General features: G+C 34.8%; 1 protein-coding gene and 1 pseudogene across 24 annotated transcripts in view; one reads left to right on the forward strand and one right to left on the reverse strand.

Annotated features, from left to right (window-relative positions):
* The window catches only part of MEF2A (myocyte enhancer factor 2A), a 171,634-nt gene that overhangs the window by 90,051 nt on the left and 54,102 nt on the right, over positions 1–27,481 (reverse strand). For all 24 annotated transcript variants that reach the window (XR_013363652.1, XM_077869777.1, XM_077869767.1 and 21 more), the window contains one exon: positions 7,390–7,580. Coding sequence is in view for 16 of the 24 variants with exons in the window: in XM_077869777.1 (XP_077725903.1) it covers positions 7,390–7,443 (54 nt within the window). In the remaining 8 variants the exon portion in view is untranslated. The remainder of the gene's footprint in view (positions 1–7,389; positions 7,581–27,481) is intronic.
* LOC144289863 (large ribosomal subunit protein uL22 pseudogene) lies at positions 23,901–24,433 on the forward strand (annotated as a pseudogene).

Consider the following 27,481-nt stretch of genomic DNA (forward strand, 5'->3'; position numbering starts at 1 on the left):
TAAAGGAAGAAAGTAGTGAAAAGTGAGGCAGATCAGTGTGTATTTATGTGTGTATATATGAATACTGACTGTATAAAACTTTGAGTTTTAATTAATTTATCACATTAAAATGCTTGGTAACAGGAACACAATAAGCAGGAAGTATAAACAGAACCAAGTATGCTATAAGGATCTAAAATCAGGGAAGAGGTAAAAGAAGTAATGTGTGTTATTACCAGCTATATTGAAATAAGTCAAGAATACATGCTTTAATTTCCAGGACAAGCCACTAAAAGAAAGGCAAAAAAACATGCGTTGAAGAAAATTACTAGAAAAGAATAAAAAATGTAAATAAAAAAGTTGGCCAATGAGGAAGAAAAAGGAACCTAAAAAAAAAAAAAAAAAAATACATATATATATATATATATATATATATATATATATATATATATACACGCGATTAAATTTAAGATACTGTTTTTCCCTAAAGATTTGAGAGAAAAAGAGCACAAGTGGGGGTGTGGCAGAAGCAGTGAGAATCCTTTAGCCAACTTCCCACTAAGAGGAAAGCCAACAACAATGTGGGGCTCAACCCCAGGACTCTAGGATCATGACCTGAGCTAAAATTAAGAGTGGCTACTTAACTGACACTGAGCCACCCTGGTGCCCCAAAATACTCTTCTTAAAAAGACTACGATTATATAATGGGATAGAGTTCAAATCTTAGAAGAAATTTGCCCTAAATATAAGGATAATGAAAAGCTGAAGAGGATACAAGATATAACAAGCAAATACTAAGCATAAGAAAGCTAATATAAGGTATACTAATATAAAACACCTTGAAGGCAAACAGTAGTAGCTGTAATAAAAAAAGATATTTCCTAATGCTGAAGATGTCAATCCATCCAGAAGATATGAACGAGCTTAAATTTATATTCAACTCATAACATAGCTCCAAAATGCATAAAGTAAAACCTGAAACTCAAAGAGAAATAGACATGTCCATAATCTTACAAAGACCTCAACACAGCCCAACAACATCTATCAGTAGTTGACAGGACAAGCAGCCAAATAATCAGAAAGGTACAGTCCTTCTGTAGGCCTAAGAAACATAATTAAGATACCTAATATAGGGAACCCTGGGTGACGCAGTGGTTTAGCGCCTGCCTTTGGCCCAGGGCGTGATCCTGGAGACCCGGGATCGAATCCCATATCGGGCTCCCGGTGCATGGAGCCTGCTTCTCCCTCTGCCTATGTCTCTGCCTCTCTCTCTCTGTGACTATCATAAATAAATAAAAAATTAAAAAAAAAAAGATACCTAATATAATTTTCTCTTCTGTGGCCCTGCTCCTCACATAAGCACACTACAGTAACCAAAAACAACAACATGGTCTTTCAAGGCCAAATAAAACACCTACCAAAACTGACCAAAAGCCTGGATCCTAAAACAAGCCTCAACATATTTCAAACAACCTCAATCATTTGGAGCACATTCTCTAAACATACCAGAATTAAGCTAAATATCAGTAACAAAAAGCTTAAAAATCTCTAATTTCTTAGAGATTTTACAATACATTTCCAAATAATTCATGCATTAAAAAAAGAAATCCAGTTTAAATTTGAAAATATTTTCAGCAGAATAACAACAAAGATGAAAAATCTTCATTATGACACTCTGTGAGACACGGCTCAATCACTGCTTACAGGGGAAAACATAGTCCTCTAGGATTTGTTAGGAAGGAGAGAAAGGCTGAAAAGTCAATGATTAATGTCAAAAAAAAAAAAAAAAAACTGTCCAAGAGGAGGAGAAAAGACAGAAATAAATGACATTTAAAACAGCTGATGAGGGGATCCCTGGGTGGCTCAGCAGTTTCGCGCCTGCCTTTGGCCCAGGGTATGATCCTGGAGTCCCCGGATTGAGTCCCACGTCGGGCTCCTTGCATGGAGCCTGCTTCTCCCTCTGCCTGTGTCTCTGCCTCTCTCTCTCTGTCTATCATAAATAAACAAAAATAAATAGTTAAAAAATAAAATAAAACGGCTGATGATAAAAATATTTTAGCAAACTAAAAAGTTCATTCTTAGAAACTGACATACTCTCAGCAAGACTGATCAAGAAAAAAAGACACAAAGTAACAATATAAGGAACAGGAAGACAGAATATAAGAGTATGAGCAATAGGAAGAAAATAAGAACAGGGCAGCCCCGGTGGCTCAGGTGGCTCAGCAGTTTAGCGCTGCCTTCGGCCTGGAGTGTGATCCCAGAGACCCAGGATCGAGTCCCACATCGGGCTCCCTGCATGGAGCCTGCTTTTCCCTCTGCCCGTGTCTCTGCCTCTTCTCTCTCTCTCATGAATAAATAAATAAAGTCTTTTTTAAAAATTTAAAAAATTAAAAAAAAATAAAATAGACAATTCCTTAAAAACCCAATTTACCCAATTGACAGAAAAAGTAGAAAAATATGAATCATTTTTCTCCATTAAATAAGTTAAATATTTATTTTTAAAAAACACTCACAGCACACTCTAAGTACAAATAGATTTACCAGTAAAGTTTTCCAAGTATTTAAAGAAGAAATATATTACTATTACACAAACTTCTGCAGAAAACAAGAAAGATCACTTCCCAACCAGCATAACTTGTGATAACCTAACAATGACATTACAAAAAAAATATCTGAGACTCATATGCACATACTTGTAAAAATCCAAAATGGAACATGAGCAAATCAAATCAAGTGATATATATAAAAAGGTTAACACATCACAAGGTGTATTTCAAGAATGGTGCTTTAACATTTGAAAATCAACCAATATAGGATACCACATTAAAGAAAAAAGGGAAGAAAAATACCCAGAATCATCTACATAAACTCAGAAAAAGCATTTGATGAAATTCAATACTGATTCAGTATAAGAAATACTGGCATTAGAAATAGAAAACTTTTCTATTCTGATAAAGAGGATCCTCTTTTTTATTAAAAAAAAAAAAGCTCTCAGTAAATATCATAATTAATGATCAAATATCAAATGTTTCTTCAAAAAGTCAAGAATCAGACAAAGGATGCCTACTATCTCCATTTTCACTCAACATTATACTAGAGGTCCTAGCTAATGCAATAAAATGAGATAATGTAATAAAAAAAATCAAAGGATTTCAAAAAGAGTAAATCACTGTTTGCAGACAACATGACTATTTACACAGGAAATCCAAAAAATGCACATATAAACTATTAGAAATAAGTGAATTTTGAAAATGAATTATGCAAAACTGCTAGACACAAAATCAACATTAAAAACGTATACTATAATTTTATATACTCAACAACCATACAGAAAATAAAATCTGGGGAAAAAACATAATGACACACACAAAAAAATCCAATACCTAAAAATAAAGTAAGAAATGTGTAAGATCTGTACATTGAAAACCATCAAACATTATGGAAAGAATGAACAAAAACCAAATGCAAGATAACCATTACCATGGATTACAAAACTTAGTATTGTAAAGATTTCAGTTCTTCCTAAATCATTCCATACATTTAATGAAAAACAAAAAAAAACAACCTAAATTCCAGTAAGGTTTTTTGTTCTCTTGGTGAATATTGATTTGACACTTGGTTTTATTTGGAAAGAAAAACAGCAAAAACAACCACTAAGTCATACACAACATCATGGTAGAAAATTTGTTACCAAATATTATAGTAACTAAAATAGTGCAGAACTAAGCAAAGATATAAAATAAGCAAAGGAGCAAAACAGAGTTCAGAAACAGCCCCACAGGGCTCCTGGGTGGCTCAGTGGTTGTCTGCCTTTGCCTCAGGGTCTTGAGATCAAGTTCTGACTCAGGCTCCCTACAGGGAGCCTGCTTCTCCCTCTGCCTATGTCTCTGCCTCTCTCTGTATCTCTCATGAATAAATAAATAAAAGCTTTAAAAAAGAAAAAAAGAACAGCCCCATGTGTGTAGAATTACATGATTCAGGCAAAGGCAACCCTTGTCATGCAGCGGAGGAAAGATGGTTCTTAGAGCGTACTGGATGAGCCAAATATTTATCAGGAAAACAAATCTTGACCCCAGCACCTCAAATCATATACAAAAACAAATTCCAAATGAGTAACAGATCTAAAACATGAAAAGTAAAAAAAGCATAAAAATAATCATTATGGTAAATATTTCAACACACACAAACAGCGTTAGTCAAAGGAAAAAAAGAAGGTAAACTGGAAAACATTAACCAAAAAATTGAAAAAGTGAAAAGGCAAGCCATGATATGAGAGAAGTTACTTGTAATACACATAATGAACCAAAACATTTATAACATATTATATACAGAATAATAATTAATAAGAAAAAGACAGGCAGCCCACTATGGAAAAAAACTGGAAAAGAAGTACACAGGTTAAGTCATAAAAGAAGATATCTATAAAAATATGAAAAAGGTGATCAACTTCACCAAACATCACAGAAACTTAAAATGTTACTTTTGCTCACCTACCAGAATAGCTAAAATGAAGGGGATAAAAACTACTATCTGAAGATTTAGAGCCACTGTAATTTCCACACAATGTTAGTATAGATTGTAAATTAGCACAATCACTAAAAGTGATTTTTTCTAAAAACTCTATTGCTATTAAAGGTATACTCTTTGACTTAGCAACTGTCTACCTTGGTATATACCTAAGTATTCCTGTGTCACATGTAAGAGTATTCAAAACAGCATTCTGTAACAAGTCTCAACATGGAAAACCCAAAAGTCTAGTTCCAATAGAAAAAAATAAGTACATACATTATGTTCTCTCCACACAATGAATTATACATCAATGAAAATGTACAAAATACATCTACATATATACCCACAAGCAACAGCAATATTAATTTCATAAACATAATGTTGCCAAAGGAACATATGCTGTCCACATAAATTCAACAACAGGCATAATTAATCTATGTGTGAGAAGTTCAGTTAATGGCCTTCCTTCCCTAGGGCAGGGAGATAATAGACTGGGAGACAGGAGAGAGAGTTTCCAGGGTCGTGCACTGAAATATGCTGGCTACATGGTAATGTATTTTTTTGCCATAACTCACTCAGCCACACTTAGGATCTGTGCAGTTTTTTTTACGTTACACTTTAATACAAAATTTACTTTTTCAATAAAAATGTATTACACCAAGAAGGACAAACCCAAGATTTCACCAGAAACTCCCAAATGGAAGTGAAGTGAAAGCTTCCAAGTAGAAGTGAAGTGAGGTGAGGTGAGGCAGCTCTTAAAAGTGCATGATAGTGTCACTCCCAAGGTTTTCATTCACTGTTCTAATGACTTTTATCTTACCAGCTCAAAAAATCCAATCATCAAAAAACTATTTGCTCTTCCCTCCCTCAGTATCGCTCCCTAATACTACCCCAATCAGAGGTTGGTCATTCTTCCATGAAGTTTCCCATCACCTAAGCTTACCTTCTACTTGCCATGTAGTTAAATCTCTTCTATAGGCTATATATTTTTAATGAGTTTCCAGTGCTTAACAGTCTCTCTCAGATATAGCAGGTATTCACTTTTGGATTAATAAATGACATAAATTCTCTTCTGCAGAGAAACCTTTTATTCCCCCATTTTAATGCAAGAATAATGAAACTTTTAACTCAGAATCCACAAATTCAAAATGACAAATTATGTCCGTGCCTAACCAAACCTAAAAAATAAATTGTTCAACTACCTCTTCTGTATGTTTTCTGCATTCTTTGCCAAAATCATCTGAGAAGAAATTCAGACACCCTTGCCCCATTTGGCAGCTTGGCAAGAAGACGACTTAGGTAAATTTAACATTATTAACAGGCTAATTCTAGTTGTTGAGTTACAGTGGCCAGGTCTTTTAGTAAGATAATTTCCTTAACTTAAAAGTTCCATCACACAGTCACTTACATATTCTAGCTCCTTTTTCTCTTTAAACATGTAGGGTCTTTTCCACTGGTAGATCCAGTGTATCTATGCTGAATTTAAACACAACTCTATGAGATAAGAGAATTCAGGGAATATCATGTACTTTGCTAGTTCTCTGCTTTTATGTTACTCCCTTAATAAACCCTATTTTACATTTATATTACATGTGTTCATGAAGCAAGTCCCCCATGCCTTCTCTACCTGTCACAATCCACAGATTTATGAAAGGACATTTACTTACAACCTTGTTTAGAGTCATTCCTTTGGAATGATGGTTATTTTATCAGACTCCCCTATTTTATCCACCTTCATAAAGAATCATACTGTGTGAGCCTGACACTCTAGTTAAACAATCTTCATGAGATGAAACAGAGTTCTCTTTAGTTAGGTCCACTGATAACTCTAATCACTTCCACTAACTTCTCTACCAACTACTCGGCTTAGTTTTTTTCTCCAATTCTATCCACATTACCAAGTGAATTACTACTCAGACTGAAGAATTAACTTTAGTACTGTTCTATTCCTGGTAAGCTTTCAGAAACCAGCTTTTCTGGAAATCTCTCCTGATAGGCAACCTTTCCAGAGACACCATCTCTCCTTCCTGCATATGTTGTGACTACCAGTTTATTTACAATATTCTACAAAACTGTTTTTCCTTCTTTCCTTTAAAGCAAGAGCTTGACAAACGTTTTCTTAAAGGCCCAGAGAGTAAAGATTTTAGGCTTATGGGCTGTACTTAATTATGCTGTTATAATGTGGAAGCCTCACAGACAATATGTAAACAAATGCATATGGCAGTGTTCTAAAAATAATTTATTTATAAAAACAGTCAGCCAGCCGATGGACTATAGTTTGCCAATCTCTGCTCTAAACTCTTACAACTTCTGGTCTTCATCTATCAGTGTTATAACTATCTTGAATTTGTAAGGGTTTACTGACATTGGTACTGAAAATTAAGTTCAATATATTTTATCAATTAAAACTGAGATCAATACATAAATACTCTAGGGATATATGTGATAATGAGTTATAAAAAAATTCTCATTATTTCTTAGTTAACCAGAAAATTTAAGTGACCCAAACACATTCACTGATAACTGTAGTTAACTTAGGTATTACCTAATTATGAAAATAAAGATGATAATTTACAATAATAATATGTTAAAAACTAACAAACAATCAAATGAATGGAAGACTAAGCTTATTATGATAAATCTACACAATGGACAGTAGTGGTGGGACCACCTTTTTCTTTCCGTGTTTTCTATAATTAACAAGTATAATTTCTATAACAAGAAAAAAAATTTCTTTAAAGCACACAAGCTAAAAGTGTTAAAATTTTATTTAGTTTGGAAATAAAAATATTTAGACTTGAAATTAAATTTAAGAAAAATCCAACCATCCTCTCCTATGCTCCTCTCTAAAAAAAATTTTCTTTTTACATCAATTATAAATAAGTTAAAATTTTCATTTACCTGTCGGTTCCTTTCATCCATTATGCGTGTGATTTGTATTTTCTTCCGCCCCATTTTCAGTCACCTTTCCTTCCTTATATTCCAAATATTTAATTCAAAATTATTTTTCTTCAATACCCTAATGCATCGTACACAGCTTCTATTATTTCAGCTTCTAGTCCAAGGGCTACAGCTGAAATTTTCTATAAGATCTAAAAGAAAACACAAATTAGAAAATTTAAGTTCTATAAGTTTGCAAATCATGAAAATGTTATACAAATTTCAAGACTGCTTCTATGCTGTATATAGGCACCCTTATTAGTTAAAATTCCTGGTTATATAAAATTGGTAATTAAGTTGAAGCTTTGTTAACTTTACCTCTTAAACATCTTTTGAATCTTTTTGTGCCACTATAACTGGTTGAAAGAGTACAATTATAACCTTTGAGTTTTTCCTCAATGAATATAATAATAGCAACAACAAGAGCCAACACTTACTGGCATTTTTCTATGTGCCAAGCACTTTTTTCTACATACCTAGTATGTCTTAACTCATTCAATTCAAAGTGCAATATTTTTAGTTATAATTATCATTTCCATTTTATAAATAAGAATACTTAGGCAGAGAGATACTAAATAATATGTCCAAGATCACACACACAGTGAAGGGCAGAGCTTGGAATATGAACTCAGGGAGTCTGGCTCCAGAATTTCTCCTCTTTAACATTACAGAATATCCTTAAAAGCTTCTGATGGCCTCTATGTCAAAGGATGAACTGATAATCTGGTAGCCCCAATCAGTCTTTACAAACCATTCTTGCAAACTGCCCTAGTCGCCACCAAAATTACTATGAATCCACAAAGGCACCATATGATTTCATAATAACATCCACTTAAATGAAATACCATTCCTTTAGCCATTTAATAAAATCCTCCTAATCAATCAAGATTCATGTAAACCATATTATCTTACTTTGTGGATATGTGTATAATAAATTCCAAGTAATTTTCCTCTGAGATCCTTCAAAAACAGGATTATTTTATTCCATTTATCTCTGTAATTCAGTGACTGGCAATGATACAATTTGTCATGTTCTTAATGACAGTAGTGTTTTCAAACTCATATGGTAAAATATTTACAAGGAAGACAAATGCTAAAACATTCACAATCAAATCTCAGGACAATTTTATTAAAGTATTTTTAATGTTGTACATGTATAGTCATAAAACTTTAAAAGTACTATGCAAATCCCTGTTTGATTAAATCTGGCTTTTGCTCAAAAGCAATGAGTTTTCAATTCTTATCAGTACTATCATTACCACAAGGATGGCATTGCTTATATATCTTCCTTCATGTTTTCATTTCTTCATTCATATAAACATTAACTGAACATCTACTAACGACTGATAACCTTTTAATTGGTCACCTACTTGCAAAAAATGTACTTCCAAACACTGAAATAGGCACAGAGGGCAAAATAGTAAAAACAAAACGGCATGATTTCTGATCTCATAAAATTCACAGTTTAGTAGGGGCAAACAGACATTAATCAAACTATCATATAAGTGAGTCTGTATGAATTAAAATTAATAAGTCATTTATCTGATCTAAATTTATTACTTAGGGAGGGTTGCCCTGGGAATGTGCCTCATATCCAAACCCAAGTATGAGGGTGTATATTCTAGACAGAGAGAATAGCAAGTCGGTGGAAGCAAAGAATCCTAGAGAAACTGAAGGATAGCTAGTCACTGGTGAGAACCAATCAAACGAGCAGCTGTGCTGTAGAATGTTTTTGTTTTCTCACAAGACTGCAATATAAACCAACAGAGGGGCGCCTGGGTGGCACAGTGGTTGAGCAACAGCCTTCGGCTCAGGGCATGACCCTGGGGTTCTGGGATCAAGTTCCCTATCAGGCTCCTTGTGAGGAGTCTACTTCTCCCTCTTCCTATGTCTCTGCCTCTCTCTCTCTGCCTCTCTCATGAATAAATACAATCTTTAAAAAATATATACATATATATAAACCAACAGAGTCAGCTTATTCAAATCATGCTCCCTAACAGATCACATCACATCCAATTCCCATTATAAAAACCTGCACTATAGTAGGTAACATAAATATTCATACATTTCAATAATGACTAAAAGATATATGCATCATATTATATTTTAATCTGAAAAATTCTGAATGCTAAACCATATCTTAGTATTTCGCTTTGGACAATGGCTGAGTAGGTTACTCCAATCCTTTTAAGATTTATTTATTTATTTTAGACAGTGAGAGAGCATGAGTGAATCCAAATACAGGGAGGGGCAAAGGGGGAGAATCTTCAAGCAGACTTCACACTGAACATAGAGCCTGACTTGGCACTCAATCCCACAACCCTTGAGATCAAAACCTGAGCCCAAACCAAGAGTCAGATGATTAATAGAGTGAAGCAACCAGGCACTCCAAACCAACCTTCTTCTAAGAATGAAAAAACAACAAGAAAAGTAATCTGCTCAAAACTACTGGAGAACTTTCAAGACAGAACTGAAGCGCTGAGCTTTGGAAGAAACTGGTAAGACCACACTTCAGACTAATTTTCCCCCTCGTCATTAGAAGATTCTTAAAACTTTAGCTGAGCCCCACAGAATGTTCTCTGCTCAGTAGGGAGTCTGCTTCTCCCTTTCTCTCCATCTGCCCACTGCCAACTCAAGCTCACTTGCACAGCTCTCTCTCTCTCCCAAAAAAGTAAGATCTTTAAAATATATATATTTAAAAAAACAAAAAACATTGGCTGAGAGACTGAGAAGCTAAACAGAGTTTTTAACAGCTCTATAGGCGGGACACAAAAATAGATTCAGGACCAAGAAACAGCCCCAGTAAACACACCAGGAACCTGGAGAGAATTCAAAGGACTATACCCTAAGCATAAAGGTAAACTAGAAATAGACCAGACCAAGGAGGAGGAAAGTATAGCTTCAGATCACCTCAGTCCCTCATTAGGTTAAGGTAACCTGGGCTACCTAGTATTATTAGCCTAGCTGCATGCCAGTAAAAACTTCTGAAAAAATGTTAGCAAAAGTAAATCTTACCAGCAAAATATAACATCATCTAGAAATTCAAATGATCTTATAATTTTCATACAAAATGCCTAAAAATAGGGCACCCAGGGTGGCTCAACGGTTTAGTGCTGCCTTCAGCCCAGGGTGGGATCCTGGAGACCCAGGATCGAGTCCCACGTCAGGCTCCCTGCATGGAGCCTGCTTATCCCTCTGCCTATGTCTCTGCCACTCTCTCTCTCTCTGTCTCTGTCTCTCATGAATGAATGAATGAATGAATGAATGAATAAATGAATGAACAAACAAATAATAAACAAAATGCCTCTTTGAAAGAATTAATAAGATAGATAAACCATTAGCTAGCCTTATTAAAAAGAAGAGAGAGAAGACTCAAATTAATAAAATCATGAATGAGAAAGGAGAGATCACTACCAACACCAAGGAAATACAAACGATTTTAAAAACATATTATGAACTGCTATACGCCAATAAATTAGGCAATCTAGAAGAAACGGACACATTCCTGGAAAGCCACAGACTACAAAAACTGGAACAGGAAGAAATAGAAAACCTGAACAGGCCAATCACCAGGGAGGAAATTGAAGCAGTCATCAAAAACCTCTCAAGACACAAGAGTCCAGGGCCAGATGGCTTCCCAGGGGAATTCTATCAAACGTTTAAAGAAGAAATCATACCTATTCTACTAAAGCTGTTTGGAAAGATAGAAAGAGATGGAGTACTTCCAAATTTGTTCTATGAGGCCAGCATCACCTTAATTCCAAAACCAGACAAAGACCCCACCAAAAAGGAGAATTACAGACCTATATCCCGGATGAACATGGATGCAAAAATTCTCAACAAGATACTAGCCAGTACGACCCAACAGTACATTAAGAAAATTATTCACTATGACCAAGTAGGATTTATCCCCGGGACACAAGGCTGGTTCAACACTCGTAAAACAATCAATGTGATTCATCATATCAGCAACAGAAAAACCAAGAACCATATGATCCTCTCATTAGATGCAGAGAAAGCATTTGACAAAATACAGCATCCATTCCTGATCAAAACTCTTCAGAGCGCAGGGATAGAGGGAACATTCCTCAACATCTTAAAAGCCATCTACGAAAAGCCCACAGCAAATATCATTCTCAATGGGGAAGCACTGGGAGCCTTTCCCCTAGATCAGGAACAAGACAGGGATGTCCACTCTCACCACTGCTATTCAACATAGTATTGGAAGTCCTAGCCTCAGCAATCAGGCAACAAAAAGACATTAAAGGCATTCAAATTGGCAAAGAAGAAGTCAAACTCTCCCTCTTCGCCGATGACATGATACTCTACATAGAAAACCCAAAAGCCTCCACCCCAAGATTGATAGAACTCATATAGCAATTTGGTAGCGTGGCAGGATACAAAATCAATGCCCAGAAATCAGTGGCATTTCTATACACTAACAATGAGACTGAAGAAAGAGAAATTAAGGAGTCAATCCCATTTACAATTGCACCCAGAAGCATAAGATACCTAGGAATAAACCTAACCAAAGAGGTAAAGGATCTATACCCTAAAAACTATAGAACACTTCTGAAAGAAATTGAGGAAGACACAAAGAGATGGAAAAATATTCCATGCTCATGGATTGGCAGAATTAATATTGTGAAAATGTCAATGTTACCCAGGGCAATTGACACATTTAATGCAATCCCTATCAAAATACCATGGACTTTCTTCAGAGAGTTAGAGCAAATTATTTTAAGATGTATGTGGAATCAGAAAAGACCCCGAATAGCCAGGGGAATTGTAAAAAAGAAAACCATATCTGGGGGCATCACAATGCCAGATTTCAGGTTGTACTACAAAGCTGTGGTCATCAAGACAGTGTGGTACTGGCACAAAAACAGACACACAGATCCATGGAACAGAATAGAGAACCCAGAAGTGGACCCTCAACTTTATGGTCAACTAATATTTGATAAAGGAGGAAAGACTATCCATTGGAAGAAAGACAGTCTCTTCAATAAATGGTGCTGGGAAAATTGGACATCCACATGCAGAAGAATGAAACTAGACCACTCTCTTGCACCATACACAAAGATTAACTCAAAATGGATGAAAGATCTAAATGTGAGACAAGATTCCATCAAAATCCTAGAGGAGAACACAGGCAACACCCGTTTTGAACTCGGCCACAGTAACTTCTTGCAAGATACATCCACGAAGGCAAAAGAAACAAAAGCAAAAATGAACTATTGGGACTTCATCAAGATAAGAAGCTTTTGCACAGCAAAGGATACAGTCAACAAAACTCAAAGACAACCTACAGAATGGGAGAAGATATTTGCAAATGACGTATCAGATAAAGGGCTAGTTTCCAAGATCTATAAAGAACTTCTTAAACTCAACACCAAAGAAACAAACAATCCAATCATGAAATGGGCAAAAGACATGAACAGAAATCTCACAGAGGAAGACATAGACATGGCCAACATGCACATGAGAAAATGCTCTGCATCACTTGCCATCAGGGAAATACAAATCAAAACCACAATGAGATACCACCTCACACCAGTGAGAATGGGGAAAATTAACAAGGCAGGAAACCACAAATGTTGGAGAGGATGGAGAGAAAAGGGAACCCTCTTACACTGTTGGTGGGAATGTGAACTGGTGCAGCCACTCTGGAAAACTGTGTGGAGGTTCCTCAAAGAGTTAAAAATAGACCTGCCCTACGACCCAGCAATTGCACTGTTGGGGATTTACCCCAAAGATTCAGATGCAATGAAACGCCGGGACACCTGCACCCCGATGTTTCTAGCAGCAATGTCCACAATAGCCAAACTGTGGAAGGAGCCTCGGTGTCCATCAAAAGATGAATGGATAAAGAAGATGTGGTTTATGTATACAATGGAATATTACTCAGTCATTAGAAACGACAAATACCCACCATTTGCTTCAACGTGGATGGAACTGGAGGGTATTATGCTGAGTGAAGTAAGTCAATCGGAGAAGGACAAACATTATATGTTCTCATTCATTTGGGGAATATAAATAATAGTGAAAGGGAATATAAGGGACGGGAGAAGAAATGTGTGGGAAATATCAGAAAGGGAGACAGAACATAAAGACTCCTAATTCTGGGAAACGAACTAGGGGTGGTGGAAGGGGAGGAGGGCGGGGGGTGGGGGTGAGTGGGTGGGGGTGAGTGGGGGGGGGGCACTTGACGGGATGAACACTGGGTGTTATTCTGTATGTTGGTAAATTGAACACCAATAAAAAATTAATTTATTAAAAAAATAAATAAACAAAATGCCTAAAAATAAAAAATAATTATTAGTTTTATTTTTTATTATTTTTTATTTTTTATTACTAATGGAAGGGATAAAATTAATTAACTCAAAATTGTATTTTAAGAAAGACCAAGTCAGGTCTTGACTGAAAACTAAGATTTTAAAATGGGAATACAATCAGACCCATAGTAGATCCAGGTAATGTTATCAGAAAAAAACTTTAAAATAAGTTAATGTGTTCAAAGAATTAAAAAACAAAGAACATTAGCAAACAATGCTTAAAGTATAGAAAACACAGACTTGAAAAATACAGTTTTGAAACCAGAAAATAACAAATTGATGATGAGTTGGACAACAGGTTAGAAATACAGCTAAAGAAAGAATAGTACATAATTTTTCTCTTACCCAGAAGATAGGAAAGAGGAAAATACTTACACCAGAAGATAGGAAAGAGGAAAATACTTACACCAGAAGATAGGAAAGAGGAAAATACTGATGCCCCAAAAGATACAAATTGGGAAACACAGAAAAGAGTGTGAAAAAATTATGACACATGGATCCAAAGTACACGTAACTTTCTGGAAGTCTCAGAAAGGAAAGAGAGAAATACTTAAAGACATATAGGTAAAAACTTTTAAAACTTTTATCAGTGACATCAAGCCACAGATCCAGTATCTACAAACTCCCATGTAAAACAAATACAAAGAAAAACACAACTTAAAGCATATCAAAGAGGTTAGATAAAGGAAAAGAGAGACAAAAAGACAGCCACAGACAGATCTTAAAAGTAGCCAAAAAAGGAAAGATAGACTTTAAAAACAGTATTAAGATTTATAGTTGACTTTTTCACATAAGTAATGGAAGCCAGAAGATAATGAAATGATACCTTGTGAGTACCAAGAGTGGGAGAAAGGCCAGACTAGAATTCTAAATCTGGTAAAAAAATACTCTTCAGAGAAGGGGGCAAAAACAGAGTGGGGGTGGGAGGAGGAAACACAGACATTTGTAGTCAAATAGAATTTAACACTAAAACACTTTCAAGTAGAAAGAAAAAAGGATCCCAGGCATAGTTTGGATATTACACCAAAAAGTAAGCAAGTAGGCAAGGAAGCAAATAAATAAATAAAAACATGAACAGGATAAATATGTACCTCTAAGTGAATATTTTGACTAAATAACAATACACTGTAGAACTTAAAATATTACAATGCACAACAACAGTACATAATTGGGAAGGGTAGTAAATGAAATTAAAGTATGCTAAAATCCCTTCATTTTATGGGAAATAGAAAAAGTACTTTTTTTACTTTTTGGACTTAAGTCAAATATGCATGTAAGAATAGTGAGAGTACATACAGCTAACAAACTAATGGAAGGGGAAAAATTAATAACTCAAAATTGTATTTTAAAAAAGACCAATTAAATGCCGATTACAGAAGCAGATCTTAAGTATAATTATATAGAAAAAAAAGTAAAAGCATGGAGAGCAATATACTGTGTAGAACACAAATCAAAAGAAAGTTCTGTAGTTTTATTCTATCGCAGCACATTTCAATGCAGGAGATAAATACATGGATAGAAATACAGGAAGATACTTCATTACAGTAAAAGTTCAATTCACCAGAAAGATTTAGCAATTCTAAATCTAAATGTACTGAATAACACAAAGTCAGGAATCTGTTCCTGAAAATCAAATATTCTGTGCAAAATCTTAACCAGGAGCTTATTTTTCCATTACTTTCAATAGGAAAAATTATGCTACATATAAACTTGTAATACCCAATCATTTCTTTTTTAAAACTTAACTGAAATACAGAAAATGTCCATTTATATTAGTAATTATCATGGTTAGGATGTAAATACTACATGACTTCATATGCAATAGTTTGCTCACTGGCTTTGTTTCCTTCTCCACAATTTAATACTTTCTGAATATTTTTGGGTGTGTGCTTTCTACAAATCTAAGCAAACTTAAGAGCCAAATATGAATGGCAATTAAAACTTATTCAGACAAATACATATGCCAAGTAACAGCTCAATGGCTCATAACAAAGTAACTTCTTTCTTACTGCCAGCAGTAACAGCACATTCCTTCTGTTGACAGTATATGCTTCAAAAATGTCTACATGTGATTCTAATGTTCTACAAATTGCATCTGAAATTTATTTTTTTACTTTTCCCATACATCAGTTTGTTAAAATATTGCATTGAATTCTGCAGTGTAAAAACATACTTTTCGTTTTCTTCTTTTTAAAGATCTATGTATTTAAAAGAGAGTTGAGGGGGGAGGCAGAGGCAGAGAGAGAACAAAATCTCAACTAAAATCCCTGCTGAGCGCAGAGCCCACCCATACAGGGCTCGATCTCACAACCCTGAGATCCTGAGCTGAGCCAAAATCAAGAGTTGGACACTTAACCGAATGAGCCACTCAGGCACCCCAAAAACATATTTTTTCCAAATAAACTTCAGCCAGTACCAAGGGAACTAAGTGAAGACCACAATTCTAGCAAGATGATTTTAACATAGCTTTCTCAGTGACTGATGGAACAAGCAAACCAAAACAAGGAACAGACAGGAAGAAAAAAGTTTGAACTTTACAATTAACAGCCTGACTATACTTAATAAAAGCAAAAAACACATTCTTCTTCAGTGCACAAAAACATGTGCAAAAAGTGAGCACATGCTAGATCATAAACTGTTAACAAATTTCAAAGGACAGACATGTTTTTCTGACCTCCAATGAATTAAGTTATGAATAACAATATAATTAGAAAATGCTTATATTGGGAAATTAAGCAATAAACTTCTGACTAACTCATAGGTCAAAGAAGAAATAGTCAAAACCAGAAAAGATTTTGAATGTAATGCTATTAAAATTACATCATATAAAAATTTATGGGATGCAGCTAACCCCATGCTTAAGAGAGAAATTTATAGCTTTAAAATACATATATAGAGGAAAGGCCAAAAACCAAAGTTCTAAAGCAACCATCTGAAAGGGTTATAAAAAGAACAAATTAAACCAAAGGCAGTACAAATGAAGAAAGAAAAGAGCATAAATTAATGAGACAGAAAACAAACATACAGACACCAACAAAACCAAAAGTTTTTGGAAGGACTAATGTAAGTCCCTGGAAAAAGTAACAGTGGGGGAAAAAAAAAAAACTAAAAAACATATCTGGCCCCAAAGGTCTTAGATTTAAAAATATGAACTTGTTTTTCATAACATGTCCTACATCACATGAAGATTGATACAAATAACAAAAATATGAAAGTAAATTTTATCAAACCAAACTGGCAGGTGTAAACTCTTGAACCACTTTGCTCTCATATTTCCAGCTCAAACACACTAACAACATAATTATAACAATCTTTAGATTCCATTAGGTCCTACAATTTAAGTACATCTAGTGCCTTTTCACTGGTCCCTCACCCAGTATATATCCCTCCTTTTATCCAGTCAAGTTTTCATATACCCTCACTCCCTTGGCTTTTGCTCTCCCTCCTCCCTCCACTCATTTCCTGGGAAAAAACTCACTCTTGACTACCCGCTCGATGTAGCTGAATATGGCTGAGAATAAACCACCATGCTAACCAGTCTAATTAATCTCACTCTAAATTTAGCAATTTTCCATTGCCCAATTTCCTGGTTGATTATTTTATGCCATATTCTCTCTCCTCACATCTCCAAAACTCATCACTCATTCTCACTTTCAGCTGATGACTTTGTTCTCTATTCTACTGATGGAAAAAATAGTAATCAGAAGAGAAGTTCCTCAAATTCCTGCCATGACAACTATCCCATCACCATCAGTCCCATTATGTACTGCTTTCCTACTTAGGTCTTGGTTGCAGCAATTCCTCCTTTCTTTCCTTCAAAGTCAAAATTCTTCTATACTGAAGCACTTCCACTGGAAAAAGTTAAATAAAAGATACTATTACTATTATATCAGTTACCTAAAATGAAATACAGAAAACCAAGTGCCTTGATCCTGAAGTTTAAAATATACTAATAAACAAATTCATCTTTGAGAAGTTTCAATTTCATAAAAGATGTAAATTCTCCCCCAAATTAATCTAGAGATTCAATACAATCCTAATCAAAACACCAGGTTTCCTTTTATTATATGCAGAAACTAACAATACTACTCTAAAATTCATTTGCAAATATAAAGAGCAGTCACAACTACCTTGAAGGATAAAGCTAAAAGACTCACATACAGTCACTTAACAGACTTATTACAAAGCAATAGTAATTTGAGACAGTGTGAATTTTGCCCCCAGGGCAAACTCAAATATAACAGAAGGAAGGAAATAATAAAGACCAAAACAAAGAAAAATAGAAAAATAAGGGGGAATAAAACACAATAAAACCAAAAGTTGTGTTGGGCCAGTGGGTCAAGGGGGATAGGGAGGCACCAACAAAATGGCAGCAGACCCTCCATCTTGTTACTCTCACCTGGGAACTTTCCCATCACCAGCAGACCGCCCAAGGACACGTCATCATGGGGAGACAAGGCCTATGCAGGAAACCTGAACTGCACCTTACCCAAACCCCATATAAGGGCATAAGTTATCACCCCAAACAGACTCAGCCTCTTACCCACCCCACCCCCCTTAAAAAGCTCACATGTACTCCTTTGGGGCGCGACACCGCCCCCCTCCCCTGCTGGCATTGGGGGGGGGGGGGAACGACACCTTGCCCAAGAGCGCAACCTATTAAAAGCTTGCCTCAACCAACTTTTGCCTGGCTTCTCTATTTCATTTCACTACCAATCAGATTAAACCTGACAAGCTGATTTTCCAAAAGGTTAAAAAAAAAAAAAAAAAAAAAAGACCTTTAGTTAGGATGGACTAAGAGAAAGCAAGACTCAAATTATTAAAATGAGAAATGAAAGTGTGATCATTACTACCAATTCTAGAAATAATTATAAGAGAGTATGATGAACAACAGTAATGCCAACATAATGGATAATTTAGATAAAATGGACAAATTCCTAGAAACACAAAACCTACCAACACGGAGTCAAAAAGAAACAGAAAAAGCTAAATAGATCCTAGAAAGGAGACTGAATTTTAGTAACCAAAATCCTCTTGACAAAGAAAAGTACTCACCCTGATGTCTTCACTGGGAGTTCTACCAAACTACCACATCTTTCTCAAACTCTTCCCAAACTGAAGGGAAAAAAATACATCCTAACTTACTCTACAAGGTCAGCATTGCTTTGTATCAAAGCTAGACAATAAAATAATTAATAGCCCTTATGAAGACTGATACAGAAGTACTGAAGATGATACTGGCAAACCAAATCCAGCAGCATGTTAAAAAGGATTATATACCATGACAAAGTGGGATTTATTCCTGGAATGAAAGAATGATTTAACATACTAAAATTAAAACTAATCAATATGATACACCACATTAAGAGAAAGAAGGAAAAACCACGACCCTGTAAAAACTGATGCAAAAGAAGCATTTCACAAAATACAACACTCATTTATGATAAAAGCAATCAACCAGAAATAGAAGGAAACTACCTCAACATAATAAAAACATAATGAAAATCATTTAGAAAAAAAAAAAAAAGAAAGAAAATCATTTAGGAAAATCCCACAGCTTACAGCATGTTCAAATGGTGAAAGACTGAAAGCTTTTCTTCTAAGATCAAGAATAAGACAAGGATGACTGATTTCACCCCTTAGATTCAACAACAGAAGTTCTAGACAAAGCAATTAAGCAATAAAAAAGGAATAAGAGGTCTTCAAACTGGAAAGAAAAAGTTAAGTATCTCTGTTTACAAATATGGTCTTATATATAGAATCCCCTAAAGACTCCAAAAAACACTGCTGAATTAATAAACAAATTCATCAAAATAGGATACAAATGAACGCTTAATCAGTTGCATTTGTACACTAACAATGAACAGTCTGAAAGAAGAAAATAATTCCATTTGCAATAGCATCAAAAAATTTTTTCAAATATTTTAGAGAGTAAGTGTTCTTGTCCAAGATGGGGAAGAGGCAGAGGGAGAGGAAGAGAATCCTCAAGTAGGCTCCCCACAGGGGCTCAATCCCTGAACCCCAAGATCATGACCCAAGCCAAAATCAAGAGTCAGATGCTTAATTGACTGAGCCACTCAAGTGCCCCTACAATTGCATCAAAAATTTTAAAACACTCAGGAATTAACTTAGTCAACGTAAAAGACTTATACACTGAAAACTAAACAACACTGACAAAAAAAAGTTAAAGAAAATACAATAAATAAAAATACACCATATATCCACAGACTGAAAGACTTAATGTTAACATGTCAGTATTACCCAAAGTGAGCTACAAATTCAATGCAATCCCTATCAAAATCACAATGATATTTTTTTTGCAAAAATATGAAAAGTCATCCTAAATAAATATGAAATCTCAAGATCTCCAAATAGCCAAAACAATCTCAAAAAAGAACAAAGATGGAGGATGCACACTACCGAATGTCAAAATTTTCTATAAAACTATAGTGATTAATACAGTATGGCACTGGCATAAAGAGAGACCTATAGATCAATGGAATAGAATAAAAAGCCCAGACAAATCCATGAATGCATGGCCAAATGTCAAAGTGTCCATGGATACTATTAAAAGAGTAAAACAGCAATCCATCAAAGGGAAGAAAATAATTATAGATCATATTAGCTGACATTAATATCCAGAATATATAAAGAATCCCTAAGCCTCTACAACAAAAATAAGCAAAGGACTTGAATAGACATCTCTACAAAGCAGATATACAAATGGCCAATGAGCTCATGAAATGATGCTCAACATCACTAATCATTAGGCAAATGCAAATCAAAACCACAATGACATGCCACTTCACACCACTTCACACCATTTGGATAACTATCCTCAAAACAAATAAGCAAAAAACAAGCAGCCTTAATGTGAATGTGAATAAATCTGAAACCCTGTGCATTATTTTTGGGAATGTAAAATGGCACAACTGCTGTGGAAAACAGTATGGTGGCTACTCAAAAAATTAAATAGAGAATAATAATTTGATCCAACAGTTCCACTTCTCGGTCTACACACAAAAGAACTGCAAGCAGGGACTTGAATAATATATTTGTACATCTATCTTCACAAGAGCATTATTCACACTTAAAAGGTGGAAACAATCCCAACGTCATTAGCAGATGAAGAGAAAAACAAAATGTGTTACCTACACACAACAGAGTATTTTTTTAAGCTGAAAAATACTGTCACTTGTTACAACATGAATAAACCTTAAAATATTATGGTAAGATAAATCAGTCATAAAAAGATAAATATTAGGCAATTCCATTTATATGAGGTACACAGAGTAGTCAAAATTCATAGATAAAGTACAATGATAGTTACCTGGGATGAGAGGGAGGGACAAATGGAGAGCTACTGCTTAATGAGTACAAAGTTTTAATATGAGATGATAAGAAAGTTCTGGAGATAAATGGTGATTGTTGCACACCAGTATGAGTTTACTTAATACCACTGTACTATATATTTAAAAGTGGTCAAAATGATAAATACTATGTTATGTACACTTTACCACAATTTCAAAAAATACAAATACTAAAAAACAAAAAGCTACATTACACACCTTTAAAACAACTGTAGATTATGATTTTATTAATTTAAGCTAACCATTAACCCATCAGGTAAAACGAGTACTAATTTTTCTATACGATAAAACTAAAATAAGTTTAAGAAATGCAAACATATAAAGCCAACCTCTGAAACTAATACTTATATTTGGTAAACAGGGATGGGCATTTTTCCCACAAAGTAATGTATCTTATCCTTGGGGGAGAGAGAGTACGGGGGGAGGATGGAATCACACTAAATCCCAAGGCCTGTATCTGTATTCAGGCAACATTAAAGTAGAAAATTAGTTTAAGCTGAACTCTCAGTTAACCAAAATTCTTTCTAGATCATTTTTATAAAATCAGAAACAGATTTAAAAAAAAAAAAAGACTCCCACTATGGATTCTGCTGTCTTAATTTTAAAAACTCCAGCTGTTTCAGTCATTAGAGCATGTGACTCCTGATCTCAGGTTATGAGTTCAAGCCCCTCTGGGGGTAGAGTTTACTTAATTAAAAAAAAGAGAGAGAAAGAAAGAAATATAAAATCTAACATTCAAATTCATACTAATACTGATCACAGATGTTCAGTCTTTTTAAATCAATTTTGTTTACTGTTTTAAAGAACTTTGTTGCTTAAATAACTAAATATTTTAAGAGCATGGACTTTAAACAGAAGGTGAACTTTACTTTTTAAGGTTAGCTCTTATCAAATAAACATCAACCTTTGAGTTCATCAGAACATCTCATTTTGATGATTCTGGTAAATCTATTTTTTCAAAAACTACTAAAGAATTTGTAATAAAAGTAAAACTATGTCCAATCAATGACTGAACTTTTTAAACAAATAATCAAGTATTTAACAAGAGAAAATCTTTAATTATTCATTACTGCTTTAAAAGAAAGAAACTTAAGAGGCACCTGGGTGGCTCAATCAGTTAAGTGCCAGCTAGCTTCTGATTTCTACTCAGGTCTTGATCTCAGAGTCCTAGGATCATGCCCTCTATTGAGCTCTGTGCTCAACAGGGAGTCTGCTTGAGGATTCTTTCTCCTCCTCCTTCCCTCTTCCTCTGTCCCTCCCCCTGCTCATGAGTGTTTTCTCTCTCTCTCTCAAATAAATCTTTAAGAGAGAGAGAGAGAGAGAGAGAGAGAGAGAAGAGAATTTAATTCAATTTTGGACATATTAAACGAGATCGTCAAAAAACATACAATTGAAAATGTCAAACGGGACGCTAGATATAAGACTCAAACATCAGAGCTGAAAACATGCTTTTGGGAATCTTGGGCATATAGTCCTTATTAATATTGTGGGAAACAACATGCTCACCTAGAGACAAAACATAAAAAATAGCACCAAAGTCCCAAGGAACAAATATTACTGTTGCAAATAAATAGCCCAAAACTATCCTCTAGACATAAGGTTTTGAAACAATGTGGCCAACATTAAAGAAATAATTTAACTTTTTTCAAAAAAAAAAATCAGCTTTTCTTGAAAAATGCATTCTGCTTTCAAGAATTTATTCTAGTTTTTTTCTTCTAAAATAAATATTGTTGGGATAAGGAAAAAGTTACTACAAAAGACAAGCAATGGCTGCTTTTAAATTTAAGAAAAAAAATATGAAAAAAAATCATGAACTTTAAAGATCACTGAAATCTTCCTTCTGTTTCAGCATTTTGTGCCATTTCCAATTACTCTTTCTTCACAACTTGCTTGGAATTTCAAAGCACTATGCTTATTACTATTTGAGCAAGAAACCTAGATCTGAGCCACAGACATTTCACTAAATTAGCTGCATAACCTTTGGTACCTGACAACATCTAAAACTAACTTTTTATATTAAGAGGAAAACTAAGATTATACATATTATATGTACCACACAGGGCTAGAATAAGAGTACGCAATTGTAAATATTGGAGGGAAAGTGATTCACTATTACTACTAACAAATAGATTTCCAAGCATGATATTAATATTTATGATCAGAAAAAAATGAGTATTTACTATGATGCTGCTATTTCACATATTTATTTCCCTTGAAACATATTCATCTTTTGTACACACAATATAAATCAAAAAAAATTAAAAATATTATCTTGCAATTTATTTCCAATAATTAAGTCAAATTGGTATCTAAGATGATACCTTATAAAAAAAGCAAACTAAAACATGAGATAAAAGTATATTATACATATATCGTATATATAGTTTCTATATAGTATAAATTTTTTTCCTTAAGCTTAGTAGATATTCTGATTTCTTCCTTTTTCTATAAATAGTTTATCAATGAAGAAAAGGGGGAAGTGCTGAGTCAATACTATTCCAGGACCCATTTTAATCTACACCTTTTTTTTTTTTTTAACCAAACTTTAATCAAGATGCTTGAAAAAAGGGCTCCCTGTGGGTAGCCTGCTTCTCCCTCTGCCTATGTCTCTGCCTCTCTGTGTCTCTCACGAATAAATAAAATCTTAAAAAAAAAAAAAAAAAAAGATGCTTGAAAAAGAACAGAATCCTATAATTTTCAAATTACCTTAGAAATCATCTTGTATTGCTCCTTCTCTTCCCCAAGAGGCCTGAGGTGACCTCTGAAAATGGTTCGCTCTTCACTTGACCCAGAAAACCCTACAAATTCATGCTAATCAAGAGGTTCAAATCTTCACGGTCACTTTAAGAACACACGTGAAAATGCCCAGCCCATCAAGAGTATGAATACCTGAAAAGCCACCAAGTATCCGAAAGATAGCACTTTGCACACCCAATATGTGTCATTCTGTTACTACAACAGTGGAGTGGGGCTGCACACAGGCCAAAAAAGAGTGTTGAATTTTACTACACATGCTTAAAATTGCAGAGTAGTGCTGAGCTTAAGGGTTTAGATGTAGATTCTCTGGTCATAGAACACATCCAGGTGAACAAAGTCCCCACGATGTGGCATAGAATTTACAGGGTTCATGGTCAGATTAACCCAGATAGGAGCTCTTCCCAGCACACCGAGACAACCCTTACTGAAAAAGAGCAGATTGTTCCTAAACCAGAAGACGAGGTTGCGCAGAAGAAAGAGGTATTACAAAAGAAACTGATGAAACAAAAACTTATGACCCCAGGGCTGGTAAATTCTGCATAAAATGAATGCAAATAAAGGTAAAAACAGAAAAAAAATTTTTAAAGAAATCATCTGGTATTATAATCCCCACCCCTTCAGCAGACACGCTGGAATCCAAGAAGAAAAGTGTATCCTCCAAAGTCTCAGGTGGTTCAAACAGCCAGGACTTTTTCTACTATATAACGTGGCCCTTGTTTCTTAACTTTAATCATTCATACACTAACTTCTCAATCTTTCTCCCAAGTACCACTCTTAACACTACTATTTACCTATTTTTTCTTTACATCAGTTCCCATTTTCACTCTAATAAATTATTTGAATATAAAACTTTATTACTGATAGAAAACAGATCTTGCCACAAATGGACAATTGCCTTAAAATAATGAAAACAGAATTAAATATCAAGTAAAATAGAAGCATTTACATATACTGTTGGTATGTTTATATGGTTTCCATAATTATATGGTAAAAAAATATATATATGATATATAATATATATAATAATGGTAAATATAAGTACCATGACTAGATGGTAACTATATATATATAAACCTATGTAATATATAATATATAATAATGGTGATTATAAGTACATTATATGGTAACTTCATATATAAACATATGTAATATATAATACATAATACATATAAAATCATGGTATCAACAAATTAGCTAATTTGTAAAAATGCACACCTGAAAATCTTATCTTCAGTAATAAGAATGAGATGGTAAAAAAAAAATTAGTATTACAGAAGGATTCAGTTCCATTTCATTTAGGAAGACAACTCCAATTTTTAGCTTTAATGTAAATTGGACCAAAGAATCTCATCTCACATGTGTACTTCATCAAAAAAGATCTGGGGAACCTTTTCTGAAAGGGTTGGAATATTGAAAATTAATTCCTAATTTAGAGAGACACTTTTGTTCAACAAATTTTTGACTCAAGGGACAATCAAGAGCCTTCTTCCTAAACGTGAAAATATAATTGGCAATTTTCAAATAGTTACGGGAAACAGGTACTATTCCATTCATTTTGCTATCCAGTTTGGGAAAAATACTTTTTTTTTTTAAGATTTATTAATTTATTTATTCAGAGAGAGCGAAAGGGAGGCAGAGACACAGGCAGAGAGAGAAGCAGGCTCCATGCAGGGTGCCCGACGTGGGACTCGATCCCAGGTCTCCAGGATCACACCCCGGGCTGCAGGCGGCGCTAAACCGCTGCACCACTGGGGCTGCCCGGGAAAAATACTTTTTTAAAAAAAGTTTTCTATCAGGCCTTTCCTGTATCTTCTAATATCCACATTATGTTCACAGTCAGGTCATCAGGTAAGTTCATAACCACAGGATTCAGACAATGAGTAAATTTTCTATTATGTATTACTTGATTCAATGGAGAAATGGAAGTCTTTCAAGGGCTCTAGTACATAACAGCAAAGCACTTTACATGCATTTATCTTCTTAAATTTTACAGCTTCTTTAGGAGATATAATTATTATTCTCATCATAAACATGAGAAAATAAAAACCCAGGCCCTAAGTATCTTTTCTCCAAGGTCACAGCTGCCAAACAGCAGAGCCAAGATTCAATCCAGGTCTATGTAAACTCCAGAAAATGCTCTAACAGACTCTCCTGCCTTAGTAAGACGATCAGGAATTTAAAAGCCCTGCATCAGTTTTCCCAGAGCAGCTAAGTCTCTGGTGCCAAACACTAGCCTTGACCAGTGGACCCCGAGTCCAGGGCTACCCCAGGTCAAAAGTCTGGCTATGAAAACTCTTCATTTCACTGTTGGCAAAATTATGATGCGGGAGATGGGAGAAGCCAAAGACTACCAACACTAGCAAGACAAAGAAACCCTGCCACCAAACCCATTGCCTAATTCTTCCCTCCTTCCTTCCCTCTCCCATCCTTCATAGCCATGCCAGGGGCATCACAGCAGCCTCTTCCTCCAACTTTGTCCACACTTTGGGACACATCTTCCTTGACCTACTATACCATCCTTGCACAATTTAAAATTCACATATGCTTAAGAAAATATTTTAAAAGTCTTAGCCCATATATTAATATTTACAACCATTTAGAAACATTGTTATTTTTTAACTTTTAGTATTTTTAACTTTTTAAAAATAATTCCAAACTTACTGAGAGTTACAAAACAGCCTTCATTCTCTCCTTCATTCCTCATGGTATGACAGCGCATATGTGCTATAATCCATACATAAGTTTTAGAATGTTATGCTCTGAACCACTTGGGGGTAAGTTGCATATATCACGCCCCGTAACCCTCCATACTTAACAGAAATTCCTAAGAACAAGAATATTTCTTATATGACCAAAGTATAGTTAGTCAAATTCAGGACACACAACACTGATACAATACTTTAAAGTACAAGCCATAAACTAATTTTGCCAATTGTTCTAATAATAGTCTTTAGAGCTATTCCCCCTCCTTCATTACAGAACCTATGCGATCACACATAGTTGTCAGTCTCTTCAGTCTCCTTGAATCTAGGAGAATTTCTGGGCCTTTACCTATCATTACATGACATTTTGAAGAATACAAGGCATTTTTCTATAAAATATTCCTCAATTTAGGTTTGTCTGATGTTCCCACACAATTCCCAGACAAAATATTGCATAAGTGATCTTGTATCCTTCTTAGGGTACCACACACCCAGAGGCACCTGATGTTCATCTACCTCTTTTCTGATGTTTATTTTGATTATCTGATCAAAATGTCTTCTAATTTCTCTGCTGTATACATCTATTTCCCTCTTGCAAATAACATATCTGTGGGAAAACATGTTAGACCCCTACAAATACCCTACTCCTCAAACGTTTCCCCTGAACTTGGAATGCCTTCATGATTCTTACCTAAACCAATCTATACCACAACAATTATAAAATGATGGTCTTCCAAGTCCACTACTATTTATTTTCAATATTCCTTTTACTCAATGAGCATTAAGCCATTAATCTCCTTATTAAATATGATGCTCAAATTATTCCTGATTTGGCGAGTGGGACCCCCCTCCCCCACCCTTCCAAACTGGGTCCTAGGTCTTTCAAATA

Source organism: Canis aureus, chromosome 2, assembly GCF_053574225.1.
Source record: "Canis aureus isolate CA01 chromosome 2, VMU_Caureus_v.1.0, whole genome shotgun sequence".
Classification (NCBI taxonomy): domain Eukaryota; kingdom Metazoa; phylum Chordata; class Mammalia; order Carnivora; family Canidae; genus Canis; species Canis aureus.